Source organism: Eschrichtius robustus, chromosome 12 (assembly GCF_028021215.1).
Source record: "Eschrichtius robustus isolate mEscRob2 chromosome 12, mEscRob2.pri, whole genome shotgun sequence".
NCBI classification, from domain to species: domain Eukaryota; kingdom Metazoa; phylum Chordata; class Mammalia; order Artiodactyla; family Eschrichtiidae; genus Eschrichtius; species Eschrichtius robustus.
In genome coordinates, this window is record NC_090835.1 from 11,760,419 (window position 1) to 11,784,262 (window position 23,844).

Genomic DNA, 23,844 nt, shown 5'->3' on the forward strand with positions numbered 1-23,844 from the left:
ACAGCCTCGGTGGTTTGCCCTATAATAGAACTTGCTACAGTCGTGTCACTACCTCTTTATTCTTAATTAGCTATTAAGCTCCCAGAGGGTTACGATGCTGTCACAGTTTTATCACCATCACCTAGCACAGTGCTCACTCATTCATTCAAGAACTATTTCTTGAGCACCTACTATGTGCCAGACACTATTACAATGCACTGGGGATACAGTGGTGAACAAGACAGGCGCTGCTCCTCATCTTGTGGTGTCGTCATTCTACTGAGTGACAGATGATAATTAAGGGAACTTTTAAATATAACTGCAGACTTTGATCAGTGCAGAGAAAGATAAAAACAGGGTGCCATGACGGAGGAAAGCAAGCAAGACATGGCTTAGATAAGGAGATGGGGAGAGACCTCACTGAGATGACTTACACTGAGAGATGAAGGAGGCAGAGGTCTTAGCTTAGGCAAAGTCAGGAGAAGACTGTTTTCAACAGGACAAACTGCAAGCGCTAAGGTCGTGAGACTGTTAGGAGTCTGTGGTGCTCAAAAAAATAAAACGAAAGGACACAGAGCAAGTCTAGCTGGTTCAGAAGCCTCAGAGGGAAAGCAGGGTCCAGCAGGCACAAAGTCTGCGTTTCCTTTTAAGGGCCATGTGTGCTTGTGTGCCTTCACACTGGAGGATCAGCTCATGGAGGTTAGGAACCTGGTCTTCTCATCATGCCTGGAGCCCCTCACCCCTGTCTAATACAGTATGTGCTGAATAAAGGAGTCCCTTCCATGGGCCCTACCTTACCCAGTGCAGCTGGCTGTGACTTTGCCATTTATTAGTCACAAAGAGAGCAAGCGTGAGCCCCACGTGCTCACAGATACTCTACATCCTCGGCTATCATCACTAAGTCTCCAGAAAGAGCTTTTTTTTAAAAATTAAGTTAGTAAATATTTGAGTGCCTACCATATGTTGTAGGCAAGAGGGATGAAGCAACGAGCAAACCTGACAGAAATTTCTGCCTGTGAGTAGTTTACATTCTAGTGGGGGTAGAGAGCTGATAAATAAATTACAAAGATCATGATAAGTGATGTGGAGAAAAATAAAGCAGAACAGGGGGATGGGGAATGGGTTGCAATTTCAATACCACACTGAATATATGTCATGTCTTTCTTCCCCACATCTCGAAGAAGTTCCACACAGATTAGCCTCACAGAAGAATTAGATCATCTCGACACTAGAAGAACTATATCATCATTTGACAGATGGAAAAACAGGCTCAGAGAGGCTCAAAAATTTGCTTATGGTCACAAAGCACATCAGCAGTAGAATGAGCATCTCTCTTATATGCCAACTAATAGACAAGATAAATACAATGATAAAAGCTAAAATTTTCTGAGCACTTATCACGTGACAGGCATTGTTCACGTGCTTTTTATGTTTCGTTTCATGTAATCCTCACAACAACCTCTTGACGTGGATATTATTATCATTCCCATTTTACAGATGAGGTAACAGAGGCACAAAATAGCTAAGTAACTCACCCAAGATGTCCAGTTAGTGAGGGTGAAGCTAGCATTCTAAGCTAGGCAGTTCGCTTCCTGAGCTTGTGCTCATAACCAGTCCTGTACCTAAAGCCACCCCAGAAAGGGAATGGCTGAGAAAAAAGAAACTCTCAAGACATCTCAGGATGACTACGACCCACCTTTCCTTAGGGTCAGCTCCCTTTTAGCCCTTTACCAAAGACTATATGAAAGCTGGCGCCCAGAGCTAGAGGACTGCAAAACTCATCTTCCCGACCCATTCCACTCAGACACAACCCACGTGGCCACTCATGAGACCTCGCCACGGAGCTCCATCCCAGTACGTACGTGTAGTTTGTTAAGCAGTACTGCGTCTGTCGTGCTGTTGGCTCCTGGCTTAGCAGCTTTCCAGAACTGCTTCTGGGCAGAGTAGCGATTCATGGGACATAGTTTAAAGAGGCAATCTAGAAGTGAAACAAACAAGTAAAAACTGTTACTGAGGAAGTATATCCACTCAACCTATGAAAAAAACTTTCCCCTTTTATTTCTAGGCATTATAAATTACATGAAAGTGTAAACGGTCAGTTACAAGGCCCTCTTACAAGCCTCTCCTTTGACCTTTAATTCTCACCACCATGATGTGAGGTGAGAAATGAGGAAAATGAAACTTCTAGAAAGTAAGTCAAATGTCCATTGTCACACAGCCAGTTAGGGGCAGAGCTGGGACTCAGAGTCCAAATCCAGAGGTCTCAATGCTGCCCCAGAGTTACCTCCTTTCCTTTATGATGGACAAATTTAAGGGCAGTAGTCTCACTGTATGCAATAGTACGTACAAACATTTCTGGATATAAATCCAACTCACTTCAATTCGACTACATTTTAAAAAAAAAACAAAAACAGAAGCTTATTTGGAGGCACCTCCTTGGGCAATGGTCTCTTGAGTGTTGTTTACCAGATGATTCTCTGGGGAGCGGGAAGAAAATAAATGAACTTGCAGAGACACTCTGTGTCTTCTCCCTCTCTCTCAGGGCATGGTGATGTGCTTCTGTTTAGGAATGCCTGGGGTCATGACTTTTTACATTGTTTTATGTAGTAGAACTAACTCACAAAATGGACTAGTGGCTTCAAAAGATGTCTGCAATGAAATCAAAACACCGAAGAGGGGAGTAATGCAAACCCCACAAACAAGAAAAAGGAAAAATAATGATGATCTAACCAGATGTGAAAAAAAGTCACCCAGATATTAGACACTGTGTTAAAAAACACTTAAAACGTTGTCTCTAATGATGAACGTTGCCCGTAAAGCACCCAAGATATTCATGATAATATGCTAATCATGATTGAGAGGACACCACATTATTGTTTAATCTTAATCTTTTTCATCAACGTATATTTTCCTTCTTGCTTTTATAATGTATACAATCTATTAGTACAGTGACACATGTATATAACTTTTAAACACACACACACGCACACAGTTTAGGGGTATTTTTGTCAAAATTTTTTGATAGGGATATGCCATGGAAAAAGTTTACAAATAACCGCTCTAAAAAACTAACACTATAATTGATACTCACTCTCTGAAAATTTTACCTTTTGACATACAGGATTTTCAAATGGTATTTGTAGAGTAAAATTAATAAATTTGGAATGAACACCCAGATTTAGAAAAACTGCACCCTGAAAGTAGGTCAGAGCAAGCTTTTTTAAAAAACTTAATCTACTAACTGTACACTTATTCTTATCTGTTCACTGAGACATTCCCTGAAAGGACACTGAACAGGTAAATGCTGTTTTTGTCTTAGCCAAATAACTACCTCAAAGTAAAAAATATTCATTTACTGTCAAGGAGGCAGATACTAAGTCTTTCCTCTAATTCAGATCTCCCTTTCTTCTAGTTGGAATCAATGAAATTTTACTAAGTACAGTGCACACAAATACTTGACATTGTTCAGAAAATAAGTTTTAATCAATTAACGGTAGAAATAAAAGGTACTTTCCCATTTCTATAACCTCCTTCTTCGCTAAATATTTCTACCTAGTCACAATCAGCTACCAGACAAATATAAGATCACTGATATCCATCTTTATCAAGAATATAATCCATCTACTGAAAGTAATTGTTAGTGCACATGAAAGACGCTATCCAGGTCTTTAGAGAACAAAGGACATGGCAGGAAACTGGTGTAAAAGATAGCGCTGCTCTCTCCATCTCTAATGAAACTAACAGGTCATTGTTATTTACTGTATCAGTGGCAACTTCATGACATCACTGAAAGACAAAGTTTTTCTACCACTTTGATATACGTGAACTCTCCATTCACCCTGAGAACAATCACACACAACCATGAGACTACCAGCCAGTGTTAAATGTCCTATCTTTGACACAAGACAGAAGGTGGCATTTGCGCAGGACCAGGGTGACTTCCTTGATAATCACAAGACTTAATACCAAAAAACCATTCAAAACACTTAAGTCACTGGCATTAATATCTGATACACAACTTTTTATGGATTAAATGAGGTTAATAATTTCAATTTTCATCAATTAGAAGACACTGAGGAAAAAAACTATGATTTTTCCCTCCCACACAATTCATATGATGATGGCTAACTGGTATGCATTACCATCCCACCCCACCCCAGCCATAATTTGACTTAAGTTGATTTGAGGATCCGGCTGGATCTATAACGCCAAGGGATTAACATGCACTGGAAAGTACCATTTTACAACTGTTGATGGTACTGTCAGTGGGTATATAACCCACTTAACAAACCAATGGACTACAGACAGGCTCGAATTTCAGATAGCTTTCCATTCACCTAAGATGAGACCGTGAACTGAAGCACTGTCAATCCAACCAAAGCCTTGCTGTAACTTCCACACCAACTATGTTTCTTGGGCAACACAGAGCATTGTACTGGATTAAGCATTTTTACAACCAACTGTCTATGTAAATATGAGATGTTAACATACTAGTAACAGAACCAAATTAGCCTTGCTGATTTTGTCCTGTCTTCCCAGTTGCTTAGCAACTGATTCAAAGTGAAAATTAGATTAAGCAATTCAAATATGATGTTAAAGTAACCTTCTGAAATTCTGCACTTCAGCGGCTCTATATTGCCCTTTGCTATTTGGATGGCACAGCAGGACAAAGTTAAAGTTCTGCTGGATCCCAATACTGTGCTAAGTATAGAGATGCACAAATACAGGGAATCCGGTGGAAGAATTGTACCTATTTGGGGGAAGTATGTATGTGTGTATATATATGTGCATGTACACACACACACTGTGCTTTGATTTTGCCCCAAAGAAATGCCACAAAGATCTCTTATGTGACAAGTGATTTTTCAAGGCTTTTAAAAAATAAACTAAATTAAGCTTTCAAAAAATTACTTTGGAATATTCCTAAGCTTTAGCAGATGCCACACTGGGCTAGCAAAGGAGAAGTGAGCGGAATGGAGGGGCTGGGTTAAGTGTTAAAGGGCACGTGGGCTGGAAACAGGCCATAGCTGATCTTCCATGGTTTAAAGAACATTCCAGGGACTTCCCTGGTGGTGCAGTGTTAAGAATCCTCCTGCCAATGCAGGGGACACGGGTTCGGGTCCTGGTCCGGGAAGATCCCACATGCCGAGGAGCAACGAAGCCCGTGCACCACAACTACTGAGCCTGCGTGCTGCAACTACTGAAGCCCGCGAGCCTAGAGCCCGTGCTCCGCAACAAGAGAAGCCACCGCAGGGAGAAGCCCGCACACCACAACAAAGAGCAGCCCCCGCTCGCTGCAACCAGAGAAAGCCCGTGCGCAGCAACGAAGACCCAATGCAGCCGAAAATAAAATAAATAAATAAATAAATTTATAAAAAGTAAATAAAGAGCATTCCAGAACTTGGCTGAAGGGAGAACACTCAACTGCTTAGCAGCTGCGTTAACCATGACCTTAGGACTTGTGCTTGGTTAAGAAAAGACAGGAGGGGACTTCCCTGGTGGCGCAGTGGTTAAGAATCCGCCTGCCAATGCAGGGGACACAGGTTCGTGCCCTGGTCCGGGAAGATCCCACATGCCGCAGAGCAACTAAGCCCGTGAGCCACAACTACTGAGCCTGTGCTCTAGAGCCCGCGAAATACAACTACTGAGCCCACGTGCCACAACTACTAAAGGCCTGTGTGCCTAGAGCCCTGCCCTGCAACAAGAGAAGCCACTGCAGTGAAAAGCCGGCGCACTGCAAGAAAGAGTAGCCCCCGCTTGCCACAACTAGAGAAAGCCGACGCACAGCAACGAAGAACCAACACAGCCAAAACTTAATTAATTAATCTTTTAAAAAAAAGAAAAGACAGGAGCAAGAGGAGCCACAGGTGTGCTTGGAGCCCACCTGAATGGGATCCCCAGCGGGGTGAGAAAGCAAAGAAGCCGACCTCAGAGGAAGCCGCACCTCAGGGACTCAGTGAGAGAATAAAGTCTGCCAGAAGAACAGCCGAAACCCCCCATCTCCTTGCTGTCCTCCACACCCTTAGAACTCTGCACTCTAGAATGTGAAGTGCCTGACGGCAGGGACTTGTGTCTGTTCTGTACACTCTGGTAACCCAGCGGCTGGGAGTAGTGGAGCGGCACAAAGATGGTGGTTGTTATTAAGGGTTTAAACGTGCTGAAATCCCCAGGTCTCCAGAAGCGACATCAGGTTTGTCCTCCTAAGTCACTTCCAGCTTTGAGCCCCCAGCAGTCTATTCATGAATCCCATGACTACTTATTAAAGTGCCTACTATGTGCTGGGCACAGTACAGGGGGCTGACACTGTAACAGTGAACCCAATGCACACGTTTCTTAGTATAACCCTAGTGACAGCGAAAAGCTAGTCAAATACACACGTTGAAGTATACAGCAAGTTAAAGGACTATGGAGACGAGAATCATCTATCAGCCCAATACGGCTGGTGTGGAGGAGCAGCACTTTATACGGGGTCATCAACGAAAGGCATGTCCACGGCTTCTGAGCGGAGAGCTGCAGGGTGAGAAGGAGCCTGGTTTTGATAACAATGTAGAGGCAACGCCTTCCAGGCAGAGGGAACAGCAAGTGCGAAGGCTTCGAGTTGGAAGGAAATCTTCAGGAGGTTAAAAATGAGCAAAGAAGGGCTGGAGGGTAGCGGACGAAGGGAGAGTTGCGGGAGACGTGTCTGGAGAAGCAAGCAGGGGCCACGTGGCGCAGGGGTGTGTGGGTCACGGGGAGGCATTGCTTGTCCTTGTGGGAAGCTACCAAAGGGCTTTAAACAAAGAAGAACCTGGTTTTTGTTTCTACAGGAGCTTTCTTCTTGGTGATGGTACCTCCTAGGAAAGGGAAGGCTGGGAGGGGGTGGATTTAGAGGAGGAGAGGAGAAATCAAGAATCTTATTTTGGCTTTGCTTGGTTTGAGATGCCGATGAAACAACCAAGCTGAAATGTTCAGTGGGCCATTGGTCAACTAGCAGGTTGAAAATACAGGACAGTCAGTAATTTAAGGGGTTAGAGGCAGAAGAAGAGGAAGGATGGGGGTACTGGAGAAGAGAGTCGAGGAAATCAGTACGACAAATGCAATGTAGCGACTCATCTCGGCTAGGGAGATCTAACCAAACCTAGAGAATATGTTAATTGAGACTTACAAAAGCTTGAACGTGATTCATGGTTTTCAGAGGGCAGAATCAAAGACCTTTCCTCTCCTTTCCCCCTCCCCCAACAAAAAACTCCAACACAATGAAAATTAAACACAAAAAAACGTAACCTCACCTTCTGAGAAACTCAAATCCTTCTTTTGGAGTAAATGAAGATGGAAAGAGGATGGAGAGGTGGAACTTGAGAGGTGGAGGGAGGTATCTACAGTGAGCGTACCAGTGAGAAGCAAGCTTATTTGCCCTGCGGAACCCTGGAAAGGCTCAGGACCCCATGATGACACTGTGCAGGGCATCACTGCCCAACCTGGAGCAGGGACAAAGGGCCCACGGGCGGAGGCCCAGGAGTGATAGGTCATCCCCTCCGCCTGCCACATGGAAGCGTGATGAGGCTTGCAGAGGGAGAGAACACTAGTAAATGCTACAAAAGAGCTAGGCAAATAAGGACAAATGAGATTATTAAGAACTCCAGGGAAAAGCTGTGTACTATTGGTAAAATGTAGTATGTGTTTAGCTCAATGGTGAACAATATTTACACAGTCATAAAAATCTAAGACTAACTATTAATTTAGCCAAAAAAAGTAATACAACCTTAATGGGAGGATGGAGGGGGAGCAGGAAAGTGTCAGAAGCCACCGTCGTGTATAATAACAGGAAGTGAACAGGTGATATTTAAGATAAATTCATCTACAGATATGAAGAGACACACATCATCTAGAAATACAGTGGCAAATACCAGAATAAAATGTTAAAATGTTTTCAATTGTTGCCTCAAAAAAGTGGGAAAGCGTGAGGTGTCAGACATAAGACCGTGATTTTTATTCTGCATTTTATCAGTATTCGACTTTTTTAAGTTCAATGCACATAAAAGTAAATATTTTCAAATGAACAATTCTGTGGCATTTAGTACATTCCCAATGTTGTACAACCACCACCTCTATCTAGTTCCAAAACGTCTTCTTCACTCCCAAGAGTAAACCCTGTATCTATGAAGCAGTTCCCCCTCCAACCCATGTATCAATGAAAATCTTTAACTTTTAAAAATGACCTTTTTATACTAAATCACTGTTCAATATCATAGTGAGATATCACTTTACACTACAGGGTGACAAAAGGCAACAAGCTGCATAATAACAAGGATCAGAGGGGGTGCAGAAACCTTTCTGCACTATTGTTCAGTGTGGCTACAAAGGAATGCGCACATAACCTCTAACACATAATTCAGCAGTTCTCTGCTGGGCAAACATTCCAAAGAAATCTCTCCCAGGTCGCCAGATCTCGCACTTCCACATGTAGAAGGATGCTCTAGGAAAAAGGGCGATGAGAAGGCACATCTGCTCTTGAGCGCACTGGCCTGGAAGCAACATTAAACTTGTGCTCACAGACCACCAGTGATAACCACTCACACGATCCCCCCACCCCCATGATGCCAGGAGCTAAGAAATGCCCTTCAGTCGAGTGCCCAGGAAGAAGAAATGAGTCTGCTGTGGACCTAAGCAACCCCTGCTGCAGTCTGTCCTCCAGGTTGCCAAGTACCCATTTCACTGTCTCTTACCCCATCCACTGGCTGATGTGGTGGCAGAGTCAACTAGGCAAACACAGTCCCTCATCGCACAGGATTTGAGCTCTTCTAACCCACCTCACTGATCAAAGAGACGAACAGCCAACAAGCTATCATTTTTTTTAAATTCCTCATTCAGTGAGTATATATAAATGCAATTTTATATAGGGAGAAATCAAGGGTAGATTTACATGAGTTCAAATATGAAATATTTAAGTGTTGATCGTACATATCTTGGCCTCTTTTTGAAAAAGAGGCAACAGAATACAAATTTCAGAAGGAGCAGACAATATGATTAACAAAGAGAAAGGGGAATGTTAATTCCCCACCAAGGGAGTTAAGATTTCAAAGAAGCAATGAAAGGGGAAAACAAAATTGTTGGATTTTAAGGACTTTCCCAACTCAAACTTACTAGACAAACAATTGCACGAGGGTAGAGCTTATCTGCCTTGTGTATCATCCTGTCCCTGGTGCTTTCAGTAAATATGGGATCAGTGAATGAGTACTCAATCAATGATTGGGTACTCAAGGTGGAAGAATGCTCTTCAACGGCAGTTCACAAAAGGAAAACCTACTCCTATTTCCAACAAAAGCCTTCCACAAACAAGTAATTAAGTCCAGTTCAGTAAGAGGAAACCAGTACATCACACTGTTGTGTCTGTTGCATGCGAATCACATTTCCCAAGCCAGGACAGAAGAAGCCCTTTGAAGTCCTGTGACATTTTCCAACAGGGACTGCCAAATCAACCTTCCATTACCCGTCTACAGAAAACACAGACGTTGTTCCTGAGAGACAAAGGACAACAAGGTAATTTTTTTCCCATTAAGGTGACCAGATGCTTTTTCTGAGTAGAAAACTCAGACTGAGGACTCCCAAGGTTGCTCTCCTGTACCTTTATCATCTTACCTGGTTGCAGGACCATCATTCACAAACACATTAAAAACTAGAAATGTAGGGAGAAACTTCCCTTTTTGACCTACTTTAGCTTGGCCAATTAAATTTTTATTTACCTTTTTGGATATAGATCAGAGAAGTAAAAACTTAGTTGGGAAGGCAAGGACTCTTCCCATTGTGAAAGACAAAAGGGACCAGGAGTTCCTTCTAGAGGCAGCCCCAACACAGGTATCTGCCTTCGCTTGGACAATTGGAGCCTCTGCCCTGGACTCTGCACCTGGACAGATGGATACAAAGTCCCAGGGCCAGTTCAAGACTGCTCATGGGAGCGAGGCCGGATGTGTCCACGGGAAATGTCCAGAGCCTGCCTCCCCCAGCACCTGAGTCTGGTTCCCTGCTGACTCTGCGAGTGACTGATAGTCTTTCAACAGTTTCCTCTTGGCTTAGGTCAGTCAGTTTCTGCCGTTTGCAACCAAAAGTCTGAGCTGACCCATACAGTAATAAAAATGCCAAAAACAATAAGAGACAAGGAATCTGGAAACCCGGGTTCCAGCCGTGGCTCCACCACGCAATAGCCAAGAAGCCACAGCCAGGTTACTAAAGCTCTCTGTGTCCACACATCTTGCCTGGAAAACAGATGATCCCCAAGGCACCCCAGAGCCCTAAGACCTGATGATGTTTGTGGAAGCTTATAGACCACATCAGAGAAGTCACAGAAAACCCAAATGTGGAAGCGCTGAGGTGTACACTGATCTGCCATCTGGACGAATTGGTTTAAACCTCAGCTCTATTCTATGTTGTACGATCTTGGGGAAAATTATCTCATCTCTGTAGGCTTTCATTTCTTCCCTATAAAAGGGCAATAACCACAATGGGTAACTCACAAACTAACCTAAAAGATTAACTACTTCACTTGAAGCACTTAGTACAGATTCTGGCACAGAGTAAACAAATATTAGCTGCTAAGACAGAACGGATAAACGAATTGCATCTTCATGCTCCACTGTGATGCTGGACGCCTACAGACTATTGTTACACATAACAACGTGGATGCATTCCACAAACTTTTTTTTTTTTTAATTTATTTTATTTATTTATTTTTGGCTGCGTTGGGTCTTCATTGCTGCGCGCGGGCTTTCTCTAGTTGCGGCGAGCGGGGGCTACTCTTCGTTGTGGTGCACGGGCTTCTCATTGCGGTGGTTTCTCTTGTGGAGCATGGGCTCTAGGCGCGTGGGCTTCAGTAGTTGTGGCTCGCGGGCTCAGTAGTTGTGGCACGCAAGCTCAGTAGTTGTGTTTCGCGGGCTCTAGAGCGCAGGCTCAGTAGTTGTGGCGCACGGGCTTAGTTGCTCCATGGCATGTGGGATCCTCCCGGACCAGGGCTCAAACCCATGTCCCCTGCATTGGCAGGCGGATTCTTAACCACTGCGCCACCAGGGAAGTCCCCACAAACACTATTCTGAGTGAAAGAAACCAAGGCAAAAAGAGTCCATTTATACTGAACGAATCCATTCACGTGACATTCAAGAACAGGCAAAACTTTGCTAGAGCCACAGTCAGAGTAGCAGTTACCTTTGGGGGCGGTATTTCCTGAGAAGGGGCACTTTCTGGGGTGCTGGAAATGTTCTCGTAGCTCAATCTGGGTGGGAGTCATGTGGGTATAAGTGTATTTAAAACATCATCAAGCAGTGCTCAAATTTAAGGTTTGTGCATCTTTGTGTGCGTGCGTGTGTGCGTGTGTGTGTGTGTGTGTAATAACTTAAGGAAAGAAAAAACTGAAATAGTACTTGTTCTCACAAAAAGGAGGATGATCTTGCTGATAACAGAAAAACAAATTTCCCCTTCATGTAAAAGGTTAACAATAGTGTCTGACTTCTGTGGCTGCGAAAACACACCTTGTTTTGTCAGGGTTTGGGTTGGGCGCTTGCTGGTTCATAATGGAGAGGAGGAGGGGCGGAAGAAAGATGACATCACTGTCTCCCCAAAGGGCAGCCGTTATTTGTTCACCGCAGGACACTCTGGGCAATGAGCATTCCCTGGCACCAAGCCCGATGCCTGGAGGGATTCTGACCGAGTCCCTTTTCCCCACTGATTCCCTGTTCTATCCAAACAGTTTTAAACCATTAACAGGCAGTGGTTGTAAATCTGTGATGAAATGCCATATTGTCTGACATTTGCTTCAAAATAACTGGGGAGAGAGAGATGGGAGGATATAGATGACTTGAGATTGGCCATGAGTTGCTAACAGTCAAGGTGCATATTGGGTACATGGAGGTTTATTATACTATTATTCTCTCAATTTGTGTATGTGCTTAAATTTTTGTATAATAAAAGGTATTTCAATATCTTTGAAATCTATGAATTTATTTTCAAATGTGAAATTTTTATAAAAATCAATCAAATGTTCACCAAGTTCAAAAAAATACTATTTTTAAAAGAGGAAGAAAGGAAAAAAGGAAGAAAGGGAGGGAGGGAAGGAGGGGGAAAAACGAAGAAAGGAAGGAAGAAGGAAGGAAGGGAGGGAGGGACAGAGGGAGGGGAGGAAGGAAAGAAGAGGAAGAAAGGGAGGGAGAAAAGCATGTTATTTATATCATCTGGTCCAATTTGCCAATCTACCTGAAAACCAATATATTCTAAAAGGAGTAAATAGCTGGATGGACTTGTCAAATAAATACAACAGTCACAAAAAATTGAGATAGGATGCCCAGCTCTGTGTTAGATATACGAAGAGTAAACAAAATCGTGGACTTCAGGTTAAAAATCTTGCTGTGTAGAACTCTACATGCTCAGTATCTCTCAAGGCAAATCAAATCTCACAGCGCATAGTAGCCCTGGCTATTTCAAACACTACAGCTCATGTGAACCTCTGAGGATATGTCACATCTTCTACAAAAGGGCATTCAGAAGGTCTGGAACGTGTGGTCTGAAAAGACTTACATGAGCTATTGGGTTGGTTATCCCAATATCCTCCTGGAAAAATACTTTTGCCATCAGAAATGCCCATTACACGAAGGAAATGTACACAGTTTCTCCTGAATTTGACTTCTCCTTCATTCAACAAACATTTCTTAAGCACATGTGTGCTGGAGACACAATGTCAGTAGAACCTGGTCCCTGAGAGTCCTTGGGGAGACAGAGGAGCTAACAGGTAGCTCCAAGGTGTTTGGAGCAGAACATCTAACCCAGCCCAGGGAGACATGGGAGAGACAGTGTCAGAGGCCTTCTCAGCTGAGCTTAACAGCATCTACTGCTCAAGCCAGTGGGCGGGGCAGGAAGAGGGATGGACGATATGGAAAGAGTGAGAAGCTGGAGAAACCTGTTGCATTATATGTTGCACATCCTGCTTTTCTGTGAAGTGGACCAGACCTCCTGATACGGCCCATGGTCTAGAAGAGAAATGCTAATACTGCCAGCCTGCTGGCCCTCCTCTCACCCCTACCTAGGCAGGGTGGGGGCAGGGGCAGGGAGGAGGGCATCACCCTTTGACCCCATGAGCGCCCTTCCCTCCCACGTTCTCCACGTGGTATTCAAGGCAACTTTGGCCAAGTGAGCAAAGCTGTCATTGCTGGTTTGTATTCACATCTCCATGGAGAGGCAAGAAGGCAAGTGAACAACAACGACCAAAGGAAGATGCAGCCCCATCTGTCTTGCTCTGTTCGTTTGTTTCCTGGTCTCCACTGAAGACCTAGTGACCCAACACTCTGGGTCCTTCAGTGCTTCCAACCCAGGATTCCCCAGCCAGCCCCTTTCATACGTGATGTGGGCCACTCCCTATACATATTTTTGATTTTTTTTTTTTTGCATACTAAGCATACCCACAATGAACAGATTACTTCCAAAGGGACCCTTTCATCAACCCTAACTCAGTGAAAAGGCACTAAGTAAACAAATAGGAGTCACTCAAAGATGTCATATATTTATCCTAAATGAAAAGAAATGTCATTTTCTTAATTTATTTCATGACTTAGGTTTCCTTTACTTACATTTGATTTTTAATCCTAGCAAACACAGTCTACCATCAAACAGCCTTTACAAGTCAAAATATCTCTCAAGAAAAATCACTGTCCAGATTTTTCTCTCCTCCAGAACACCTATCTGAAAGACACGATACATTCCCACCCAAAACAGTGGCTCATTAGAGTAGCAACTTTCCAGGAAGGCACCTCAAGAATGACCCCTTGCTTCAAAATTATTATACCAGGGTTTCTCAGCACAGGCCCGACACTGTGGGCACCATCTATAATTCTTCGTTGGGGGGGTGGGTGCTGTCCTGTGCATCGTAGGAAGTCTGGCGGCATCCGTGGCCTCTACATCTCAGGGGTCAGTAGCACCCAGGTATTACCATCAAAAATGCCCCCCACTGAGAACCTCAGGATTAAGCCTTCCTTCCCATTCTTCTCAAGAATCAATGTCCTAAAGTTACCGAAATTGACAAAATGGACTGATAAAAGACAATGGTGGGGGGTGAAGAGGGAAGCATTCCAGACCCTTCTGTACTACTCTCAAAACCACATTCTTTGTTTGCTGTATTTGCAGCTCTACTTTATGGCTACAGCTCTCGTTCTGAAACTGACTCCCCGGCCTAAAACCCTTTAGGGTTGAGAGTCTCAGCCCTGGCTACCCCTCACAGTCACACAGGGAGTGTTTAAAATACGACTATGCTCTGGCCCCTCCCCAGGAGATGTTAACTCATTGGAGGTGGGGTGTGAGATTTCAACTGAGAACCACTCCTTCAGGAGTTCACACCACAGCAGTTGAGCTCAAATTCAGAAGTACAAATTTCATAGTTGCCAGGGGATTTTATCAATACAAATTAATACAAATGCCTGAGTGGAGGGTCAGGGCCCAGGAATTGCCATTTTTTTTGAATAAATAAATTTCTTTGTTTGTTTATTTATTTTTGGCTGCATTGGGTCCTCGTTGCTGTGCACAGGCTTTCTCTAGTTGCGGCGAGCGGGGTCTACCCTTCATTGCGGTGCACAGGCTTCTCATTGCGGTAGCTTCTTTTGTTGCAGAGCACAGGCTCTAGGTGCACGGGCTTCAGTAGTTGTGACTTGCAGGCTCTAGAGCTCAGGCTCAGTAGTTGTGGCGCACTGGCTTAGTTGCTCCGCAGCATGTGGGATCTTCCCAGACCAGGGCTCAAACCCATGTCCCCTGCACTGGCAGGCGGATTCTTAACCACTGTGCCACCAGGGAAGTCCAGAGTTGCCATTTTTAACAAGTTCTCCAGGTGACATTTCTTTTTCTTTTTTTTTAATTGCAGTATTGTTAATTTACAATGTGTGTTAGTTTCAAGTGCACAGCATAGTGGTTCACTTATACATATATACATATTCTTTTCCAGAGTCTTTTCCTTCATAGGTTATTACAAGACGTTCCCTGTGCTCTACAGTAGGTCCTTGTTGTTTACCTATTTTATATATAAGTAGTGTGCATCTGCTAATCCCAAACTCCTGACTTACCCCTCCCCCTCCCTTCCCCTTTGGTAACCATAAGTTTGTTTTCTATGTTTGTGAGTCTATTTCTGTTTTGTAAATAAGTTCATTTGTATCATTTTTTAAGACTCCACATATAAGTGATATCATATGATATTTGTCTTTCTCACTTCCATAAAAAAGAATGAAATACTGCCATTTGCAGCAACATGGATGGACCTAGACATGATCATAGTAAGTGAAGCAAGTCAGGTGATTCTAATGTGAATTGTCCCCAACCACACTCAGAGAAACACGAACCTGCAAAATAAATGAATTCTAAGAACGGTACTGCTCAAACTTGAATATGTAGACCAATCATCTGAGGATCTTGTTAACAGGAAGGCACTGATTCAGCAGGTCTGGAGACAGGTCTGAGAAGCTGCATTCCTAACAAACTCTCAGGTCATCTGGAAGTTGCTGGCCTGGGGAACCACTCTGAGTAGCAACGTTCTAAGAAACTGAAGTCACTGCCAGCCACTTGGATTCCCCAGTCCTGTCGGACACACCTCAAAGAGCTTAGCAAGCAAAGCGTTCAGATGCCTCAGATGACAGCGTGGTGCACAGAACATCAGCTGGGGATGCGTGGGCTTCCCACCTTCCCACCCACCTCTCCAGTTTCATTTCTTTAAAATGCTCCTCCACCAACACCCCGCTCCCACCATTCCAAAACACTTAACAGTTCTCACAAACATGTGCCATATGTCACTCTTCTGTATTTTTACCAAGTTGTTCTCTCCGCCTGAAACTGTACTCCCAGGTCCCCACCTTGACCAGCACCACGGCTATTTTCTGCTAGGCCACTCTTCATCTCTCACGTGCTTTCAGCTCACCTCAAAGGCCAGCTCCCTGGAGAAGACCTCCCTGTTCCCCATCCTACCTGACGCTGCTACGATGCAGACTCATCACTCCCTCCTCCAGGATGCCGAACAGTGCCTTTCTCCCTTATGATCTATGTAACAGGTACGTGGACCAGGAAGGACTCATCTATTCAGTGGGAAAAATTACCTCCTCCGCCCCGGACTTAAAAAAACAACAACAACAAAACAGCAAGACATTGACTACCCTAAGTTGCAAACAGTGCCAATTCAGAAATTTAAAGTATCTAAACCCTTGTAATGATCAAAGCTGCCAATATTATTTCAAGCCAGGTTTCCACTCCCCCACTCCCTTCTGACTTACACCTCCATCCTCCCCACCGTACCCCCATCCTGCCTACTTCGCTTTCAGATCCAGGGATACGGGAAGAGATGAGGGACAGGAGAACAGCAGAGTCCTTCCTTGGCTAGCTTCACACTCCAGCCCGGCATGACAGATACTTAGAGCTGCTTCATTCACGAGCACTTTTTCTTAGATTTTTATTTGTAAATAATTGGAAACTTACAGAAAAGGTGCAAGAGTAATAATACGAAGACTACTCTTTACCCAAAGTCACCTATTGTTAACATTTTGCCCATTCGCTTTATCATTCATGCTCTCTCTGTATGTACGCATATAATATATAACACTTCATATGTATGATGTATACATATGACATAATTTCCTGAACCACTTGGGAGTCAGTTGCATCCATTATTGCCCTTTATATTTACTTCAGTGCCCATTTCCTAAGAACAAGGATATTCTCTAACGTGACGATGGTGCAGTTATCAACTTCAGTAAATTTAACATTGATCCTATACTTTTATCTCAACTTTTACGGTCCAGATTTTCATTTTGTCATTTGACCCAATAATGTCCTGTCTAGCACTTGCTGATCCAGTCCGGGATCCACTTTAGGATCAGGGATTGCATTTAGTTGTGATATGACTACAGCTGTTACTCATCTTTTATGATCATGACATTTTTTAAGAACACAGTCCATTTTTAAACAACAGAACACTCCTCATTAGGAGTTTGTCTGTGTTTCCTCAAGGTTTGACTCCAGCTGGAATACTACGTAAGGGATGCTGTGTGCTTCTCGGGGCATCACAGCTGGAGGTATACGGCATCCATCTGCTCTGGTTGGCACTTCAATAGGCATCTTGGAGGTAAGCCTGCCATTGCTAGATGTCCCTCCTCTGCATTCCCTCTTCAGGGGGAAAAGCATCTGTTCTGGCAGTCACAACCCCTCCTCAGCCAATGAAGGTCCGATCCATCAACCCTAGGTTCTTCTCCATGGGGCGCCCTTCCTGGCTAAGAAAAGCCCCCACACCAGCTCACCCACACACATGGCCCTTATGAGCCCAGTGGAAAAATCACACATTCTTTGCCTGAGGAAATGGACGCCAATGTAGCAGAAATGCTCTTTTACTTTGCTGTCAACAGAGCGAGACAGCCTCTTTCATCCCCGTATGTTCCCTGGTTGGAATCAGACATCCTCATCCCTCCCCCAGCAGAGGAGATACATACCCAGCTCTCCAAGTAATCCAGTAACTTTCTTCAGTTAATGATTTTATAAAGACTCTGATCCCTCAACAGGAATGCATCATCCTTTGTGTCCTGGTGCCTCAGCAGAGACTTCTGACTTCATCCTACCTGACCTCCCTCCCACCTTCCACCTCCACAACTCTGCCAATGCCTGCAAACAGAAGTCTACGGTCTTATTCATCCCTGTGTTCCAAACAGCCTAGCAAACACATAAGCCTTCCCTAACTGTTGTTGAGCTATAATGTACCTCCCACCTAGAACACATCCTCAGACACATTTGAAAACTGTCATCTGAAAAATGGGTCTTGCCTTATTTCCGTCTCCTTTACTTCCTTTTTTCACTTGTTTAGTCAAAAGTAGATGCTTTATTATTTTATTTAATATTTCTGTTTTCTTTTCATATGTTTTGTTACCTGTAAGCTTGAAATTTTTAATATGTACCCATTTTTAATTGATCTATCATTTACATCCAACAAAATTCACACTTTTAAAGTATACAGTTCAACAGTTTTTTAAAAGAAATTCAGAGTTGGTATAACTATCACCACTATCTAATTCCAGAACACCTGCATCTTCCCCAAAAGAAACCCTGTACCTAGTAGCAGTCACTGCCTGTTCTCCTCTCCCCTCAGGACATAGCGGCTTCTAATCTACTTTCTGTCTCTATGAATTCTGGACATTTCACATAAATGGAATCATAAAATACATGGCCGTTTGTGACTGGCTTCTTTCACTTAGCATGTTTGGAAGGTTGATCCATGTTGTGGCAGGTATCAGTACTTCATTCCTTTTTATGGTTGAATAACCGTCCATTTTGTGGATATACCACATTTTGTTTATCCATTAATCAGTTGATGGACATTTGAGTTATTCCTACTTTTTAGCTATTATGAATAATGTTACTAGAAAGATTCACATACAAGTTTTTATGCAGATCTGTTTTTACTTCTCTTGGGCATGTACCTAGGAGTGGAATTGCTGGTGATAATGGTAACTATATTCAACCTTTTGAGGAATTACCAAACTATTTTACAAAATGGTTTTTGAGGAATTACCAAACTATTTTACAAAATGGTTGCGTGATTTTACAATCTCAGACGTATGAGGGTCCCAATTTCTCCACATCCTCACCAACACTTATTACTGTCCACCTTTTTGACTCTAGTCATACTAGTGGTTTCTCATTGTGGTTTCCATTTGCATTTCTCTAACGACTGATGATAATGAGCATCTTTTCATGTGCCAACTGGCCATTTTTATATTTCCTTTAGAGAAATGTCTATTTAAATCCTTTACTCATTTGAATTGTTTTGCGTAATTCTAAGAGTGTGTGTGTGTGTGTGTGTGTGTGTGTGTGTGTGTGTGGAATTCTACAAGTTCCTAGATACTAGTCCTTAAAAGAAAAATGATTTGCAAATATTTTCTCCCTTTCTGTGAGTTGTCTCTTTACTTTCTTATTGAAGAGAAAGATATTGTCCTTTGAAGGTTTTAAGTTTCTTGAAGTCCAATTTATCTATTTTTTGTTTTGTTGCTTATGCTTTTGGTGTCATATCAAGTAACTACTGCTTAATCCAAGTTCATGAAGATTTACACCTATGTTTTCTTCTAGAAGATTTATATTTTAGCTCTTATATTTAGATCTTTGATCCACTTTGTGCTAACTTTTGTGTATGGTGTGAGGTAGGGGTCCAACTTCGTTCTTGTGCATCTGGGAATCCAGTTGTCCCAGCACCAGTTGCTGAAAAGACCATTTTCCCTTTTTAATTGTCTTGGTACCTATGTTGAAAATCAATTGACTATAAATCATGGGTTTCCTTCCCCTTTACTTCTAAGAGGGAATTAACTGTCGACCCAACACTTCCCAGACTCAACTATCAGCAACAAAAGGAAAAAAAAGTCTATTTATTAAAAAAAAAAAAAGTTCTAGAAACTCACCAAGAAAGCCTACAAATATAATTAAAGACATTTGAAAATGTAAAATTAGTATTATTTCTCTCAAAGTTAAACAAACATATATACAAGAACAAAAAACACCATCTATACTGCACTCGAGTATGTAAGAATGTGTGGTGATGCAACTGGGTCTGAAAACCCAACTTTTCAAATACAGGAGGAAGACAGAAGGTCTTCAGAATGGGTTCTGTTGACATATAAGGCAGTGTGAGATTACATTCCAAGGCTACTTTTCTTTACTGTCAATAACTTTTTAAACAATGGATATGACAACATACTTGGCAAAGTTAGCTTTGACGAAGTTCTCTTCCAGGAATAAATTCAACTTGTAATACTGAATGAATTTCTCTAAAGACCACAAAATTATGATGTGGTTTCATGAGCTGTACCACCCAACCAAGAAATTAAGTGGGACTCTTATTTCTCCATTCCTGTGTTGTGATGGCTACTGAGGTTCTGTTGAACTCACATTTGGAAAGCAAATCAGTCTTAGAGGGACAGCCATAGAAATTAGCTTTTATGACACAATCTTGACCTTCTTCCAAGGAATGTGTCTACCACCATTAACTTTAAATTCTCAGAATACCAACCTTCACACCATAATCTCCACAGACAATTTCTAACCAGCCCACAGACTATCATTTTACATAGAAGACACATAAACATTCACATATATTTGACAAATGCCAGGAAAGTGTTCTCAATTTAGAAGCCAAAAATTAAAGCTATTTAAGCCCTTCTCAAAAAAACACAAAACAGGAAGGTCGGTAGAGACAGGCTTCTTTCTGAGCTCCAGCCTGTCAAAGAGCCCATCTGCATGTTCCCCAGCAAGGCCACCCACAAGACCCAAGGTTGCCCTCTCCTTAGAATCCCAGAATCATTTAAGACCTTAGAAATCCTGGATGCCAATCCCAATCCCTGGGGGAGCTTGAGAGAACATAACGAGTGGCCAGAAACCGGGGCCGTAATGTCCAAAAATCTGCCTTGAATGGATAAACAAACTGAGTTATGCAATGGAACTGTGCTCAGCGGTAAAAAAAAGACCAGACTTCTGACAGAACCACAACATGAATGAATCTTAACATAAGTATGGTGCATGGAAAGAGGTCGGACAAAAGAGAGTGCATGCTGTATGATGCCATTTAAATATAAAATTCTAGGAAATGCACACTAATCTATAATGATGAAGCAGATCAGGGTTCCCTTGGGTAGGGGTGGCAGTGGGGTAAAGGAGGAGGGAATAGGGATTAAAAGGGGGCAGGATGAGACTTTTCGGGTAGTGAATATCTTAATTATGGTGATGATTTCACAGGTATATACATGTGTTAAAACTTACCGAATGGTACATTTTTTAAATGTGGAGGTTATTGTATGCCAATTATATTCAATACCTCAATAAAACTATTTAAAACAACATTAACACAAAACTACATCCACCACCTTACAACAGGGCATACTGACGTGCGAACCGGACACTGTCAAGCCCAAGACCAATTCAGTGCAGAGGGGATCCAACTTGTGCTAGTGCCAGGGAAGTAAAGCCATGACCCCAAGGACCCCAACTCTAAAAATGCCATCACTGGGTGGGTGAGGGCTTCAGCCAATTACTTTCATTCAACGATTTTCATTTTTTAGAGTTCATTACTTCTCTTGACCCCAGTTTTATGAATCAAGTACAGCATCACAAATCCAACCGGCTGCAGCAGCCGCTCAAGAATTTTTAAGAAGGTGAGGACCACAGGATATGGAGGGATGTTAGCAAACTGTAGAGTGCGTCCCCCCTGAAAAATTGTCAGTTTCTGACCATTTTGCCACCTAAGAACACTAATCCAAAGTGGCTGGATCTTCTGAATTTTCCCCAAAAGCCAGAATTTTCTGTTTTTATGTAAAGTACACAATTTTAAAGGGTGAACCAACTAACTCAATTTTTAAAACATTGTGCAGGTTAAACAAAAACTAGTGAGAGCAGGAGTCAGCCCATGGGTTGATGATGTGCAAATGTGGACAGAGAGGCTATGAACACAGGCTCTGGGTTCAAGACCAGCTCTAACCCTCCCTGCTCTGCAACCTCAGGTAACTTAACCTAAGATCCCATATCCTCACCAGTAAAATGGGGCTATTCATAAAGGATCTACATCTGAGGGTTGCAGTCAAGATGAAATGTTTAACACCTAGAAAATCCCCAGTACATATCACCAATATTATTCTCCAAATGAGAGCATGCCTCACTTCAACAGACTTCTCCAAAAATAGATTTGTCTTTTGTATTGAAGCTGCAGATGGCATGAAGCTTGGAGTGATCTTAAGAACACTGGTGAAGCAAACAGGCTTCAACAGGCCAGAGGAAGGAGACAAAACAAACCACATCACACAGGTTCAAGAGTAAACTTCTGCGTGCTGGGGAGCAAATCCTAACTCACTAAGTAAGATACAAGCAATATGCAACTCGGAAGGACTTGGAGGGATGCGAGCAGAACGTGTCAGTGTTTTATGGCAACAAAACATGGTGGGGAGGAGGGAAACGCATTACTAATGATCCTGTGCACTAATTAGACCACAAGTGAATACGACATCTAGTTTTAGAAGCCACGCTGTAGGAGACACAGTGAATGGGATACAGACAGAGAGAGGCACCAGGACAGCCAGAGAGAGGCACCAGGACACCCAGTGGACTTGACAATGTTTCTGGAGGAAAGTAAGGCTCGGTGAAGTTAAGTACCTTATGTGAGATCATACCTGAACTGAGACGCTCCAAATCCAGAGCCACGCTTCTAGACATACTTTTGGAAAACTTCATTTGGAAAAAGTTGAAACGATTTACTGTAAGACTTGATAGAGCCTTTACTATACTCCCATGCTTTATGAGCATCTTAAAACATGGACCACAACTGTGTGTCCTAAAACTTCTCTACCTTTATTTTATTTATTTTTCACCTTTATTGTTATTATTTTTTAATCCTCTGGTCAAACTAGGGTTTCCCAAAACAGACCCAGAAAACCAAGTAGGGAGAAGACCTCCTTGCTGCCCTCAAGAATCACAGGACCCTGTTATAAAGGGATTGCACTGCCATAGGCAGCGTGCAGAACAAGGGCAATGACAGGTCATAGTCAGGAGAGCTTGCTTCCTTTCAACCAGGGGCGATGAGGGCAGTGACACACCTTAACCGGGAGGAGGACTGAAGCTTAGCACTCCTCGCTATCCAGAGCCACGCAACGCTGCGGAGACCTAGGACAGGCGCTGAAAGCTCGTGCCATTTGATAAGAAAACTCAGCGGGAAACAGTCACAGAAGCACACGGCAGGCGAGTTCCAGGACGGTTTATAGAAACAGCTCTCTGAATCTGAAAGTCAACTAACACTATCAGCCTCCCAAGGTGCAGGTCTCTGCAGATGTTTGCAAAACCAAGCACAGGGATTAACACAAGGGAGATGACCACTGTGACTTTGTGTACTTTAGAGTCTGACCACACAGCCGGGAATGGCCCAACAAGCGAGGAGGGGCAGCCTGCAATGAGCACAGCTAAACAGGATCCCATATCATGCTAGGTCAGAATCCCCAGATAAAAATTAATCAGGACTTGACCTCTAGCCAAACCCAGTTATGGACCTGAACATAGCTTGCTCTCACTTCTACAACTTTCCTTGGGCTCCTCGGTACCTAGAATGACCCCTTGATACATCATCTTCCCAACAGAACGCAAATGCCCCCCTTCCTTGGTGATGCCAGCCAGAAGTCATCTCTCCAGCCTGGAAACCCTGCGGCACTTCTGCCCTCCTCCTCTTACAATGCTTCTCAGGTACGGCCCTGGATTACTGCCTCATTTATCTACGGCACTGTGAGCTCCACGGGGGCTCAAGTGACATCCTCATCACCTACATAGACTCCCAGCCCCAGAAAACCTTGCTCACTGCTCTGACATAAAGACACATTCAATGAACCAATAGTAGCTTCACTTAAGAGCGTTATCCTAAGCCAAGGTTGCCAGCTGGTGGACTTCAGGCCAAATCCAGCTCGCAGATAATGTTCTATCTGGCCAGCTCACTGTTTCAAACACTCATATTAATTGCCACTGTTTAAAAAGCAGGCAATTTCACATTAAAATCCTCCTCTCCAGCTTTTTATTAAAAGACAAACAAAAACAGGAATTGGCAATGCTGGGCTCCTATCTCTGCATGGCAGCAAGTTGCTGGAGGTGAGTGAGAGGACCCCTGGCGACAGGACATACACTTACTTCCTCATCTGCCCTCATCCCCTCTGAGCTCATTTACTCACTTACTGCTCTGCAGGCCTCACTCATGCTTGCTGAATACAGTAAGTAAGGGCAAACCCCTGTTGACATATCGACACACTGAGAAAATCAGCCTCTAAAAGTTACATCCTTTTACTGACCCAGAGAAACACTGTGAAGTCAAGTTGCTTTAAAGTG

The 23,844-nt window shown here is 43.2% G+C and overlaps 1 protein-coding gene across 2 annotated transcripts in view; it reads right to left on the minus strand.

Moving 5' to 3' along the window:
- The window catches only part of ITPR1 (inositol 1,4,5-trisphosphate receptor type 1), a 321,127-nt gene that overhangs the window by 202,289 nt on the left and 94,994 nt on the right, over positions 1-23,844 (minus strand). For both annotated transcript variants that reach the window (XM_068559286.1, XM_068559285.1), the window contains exon 5: positions 1,842-1,957. In XM_068559286.1, the coding sequence (XP_068415387.1) occupies positions 1,842-1,957 (116 nt within the window). The remainder of the gene's footprint in view (positions 1-1,841; positions 1,958-23,844) is intronic.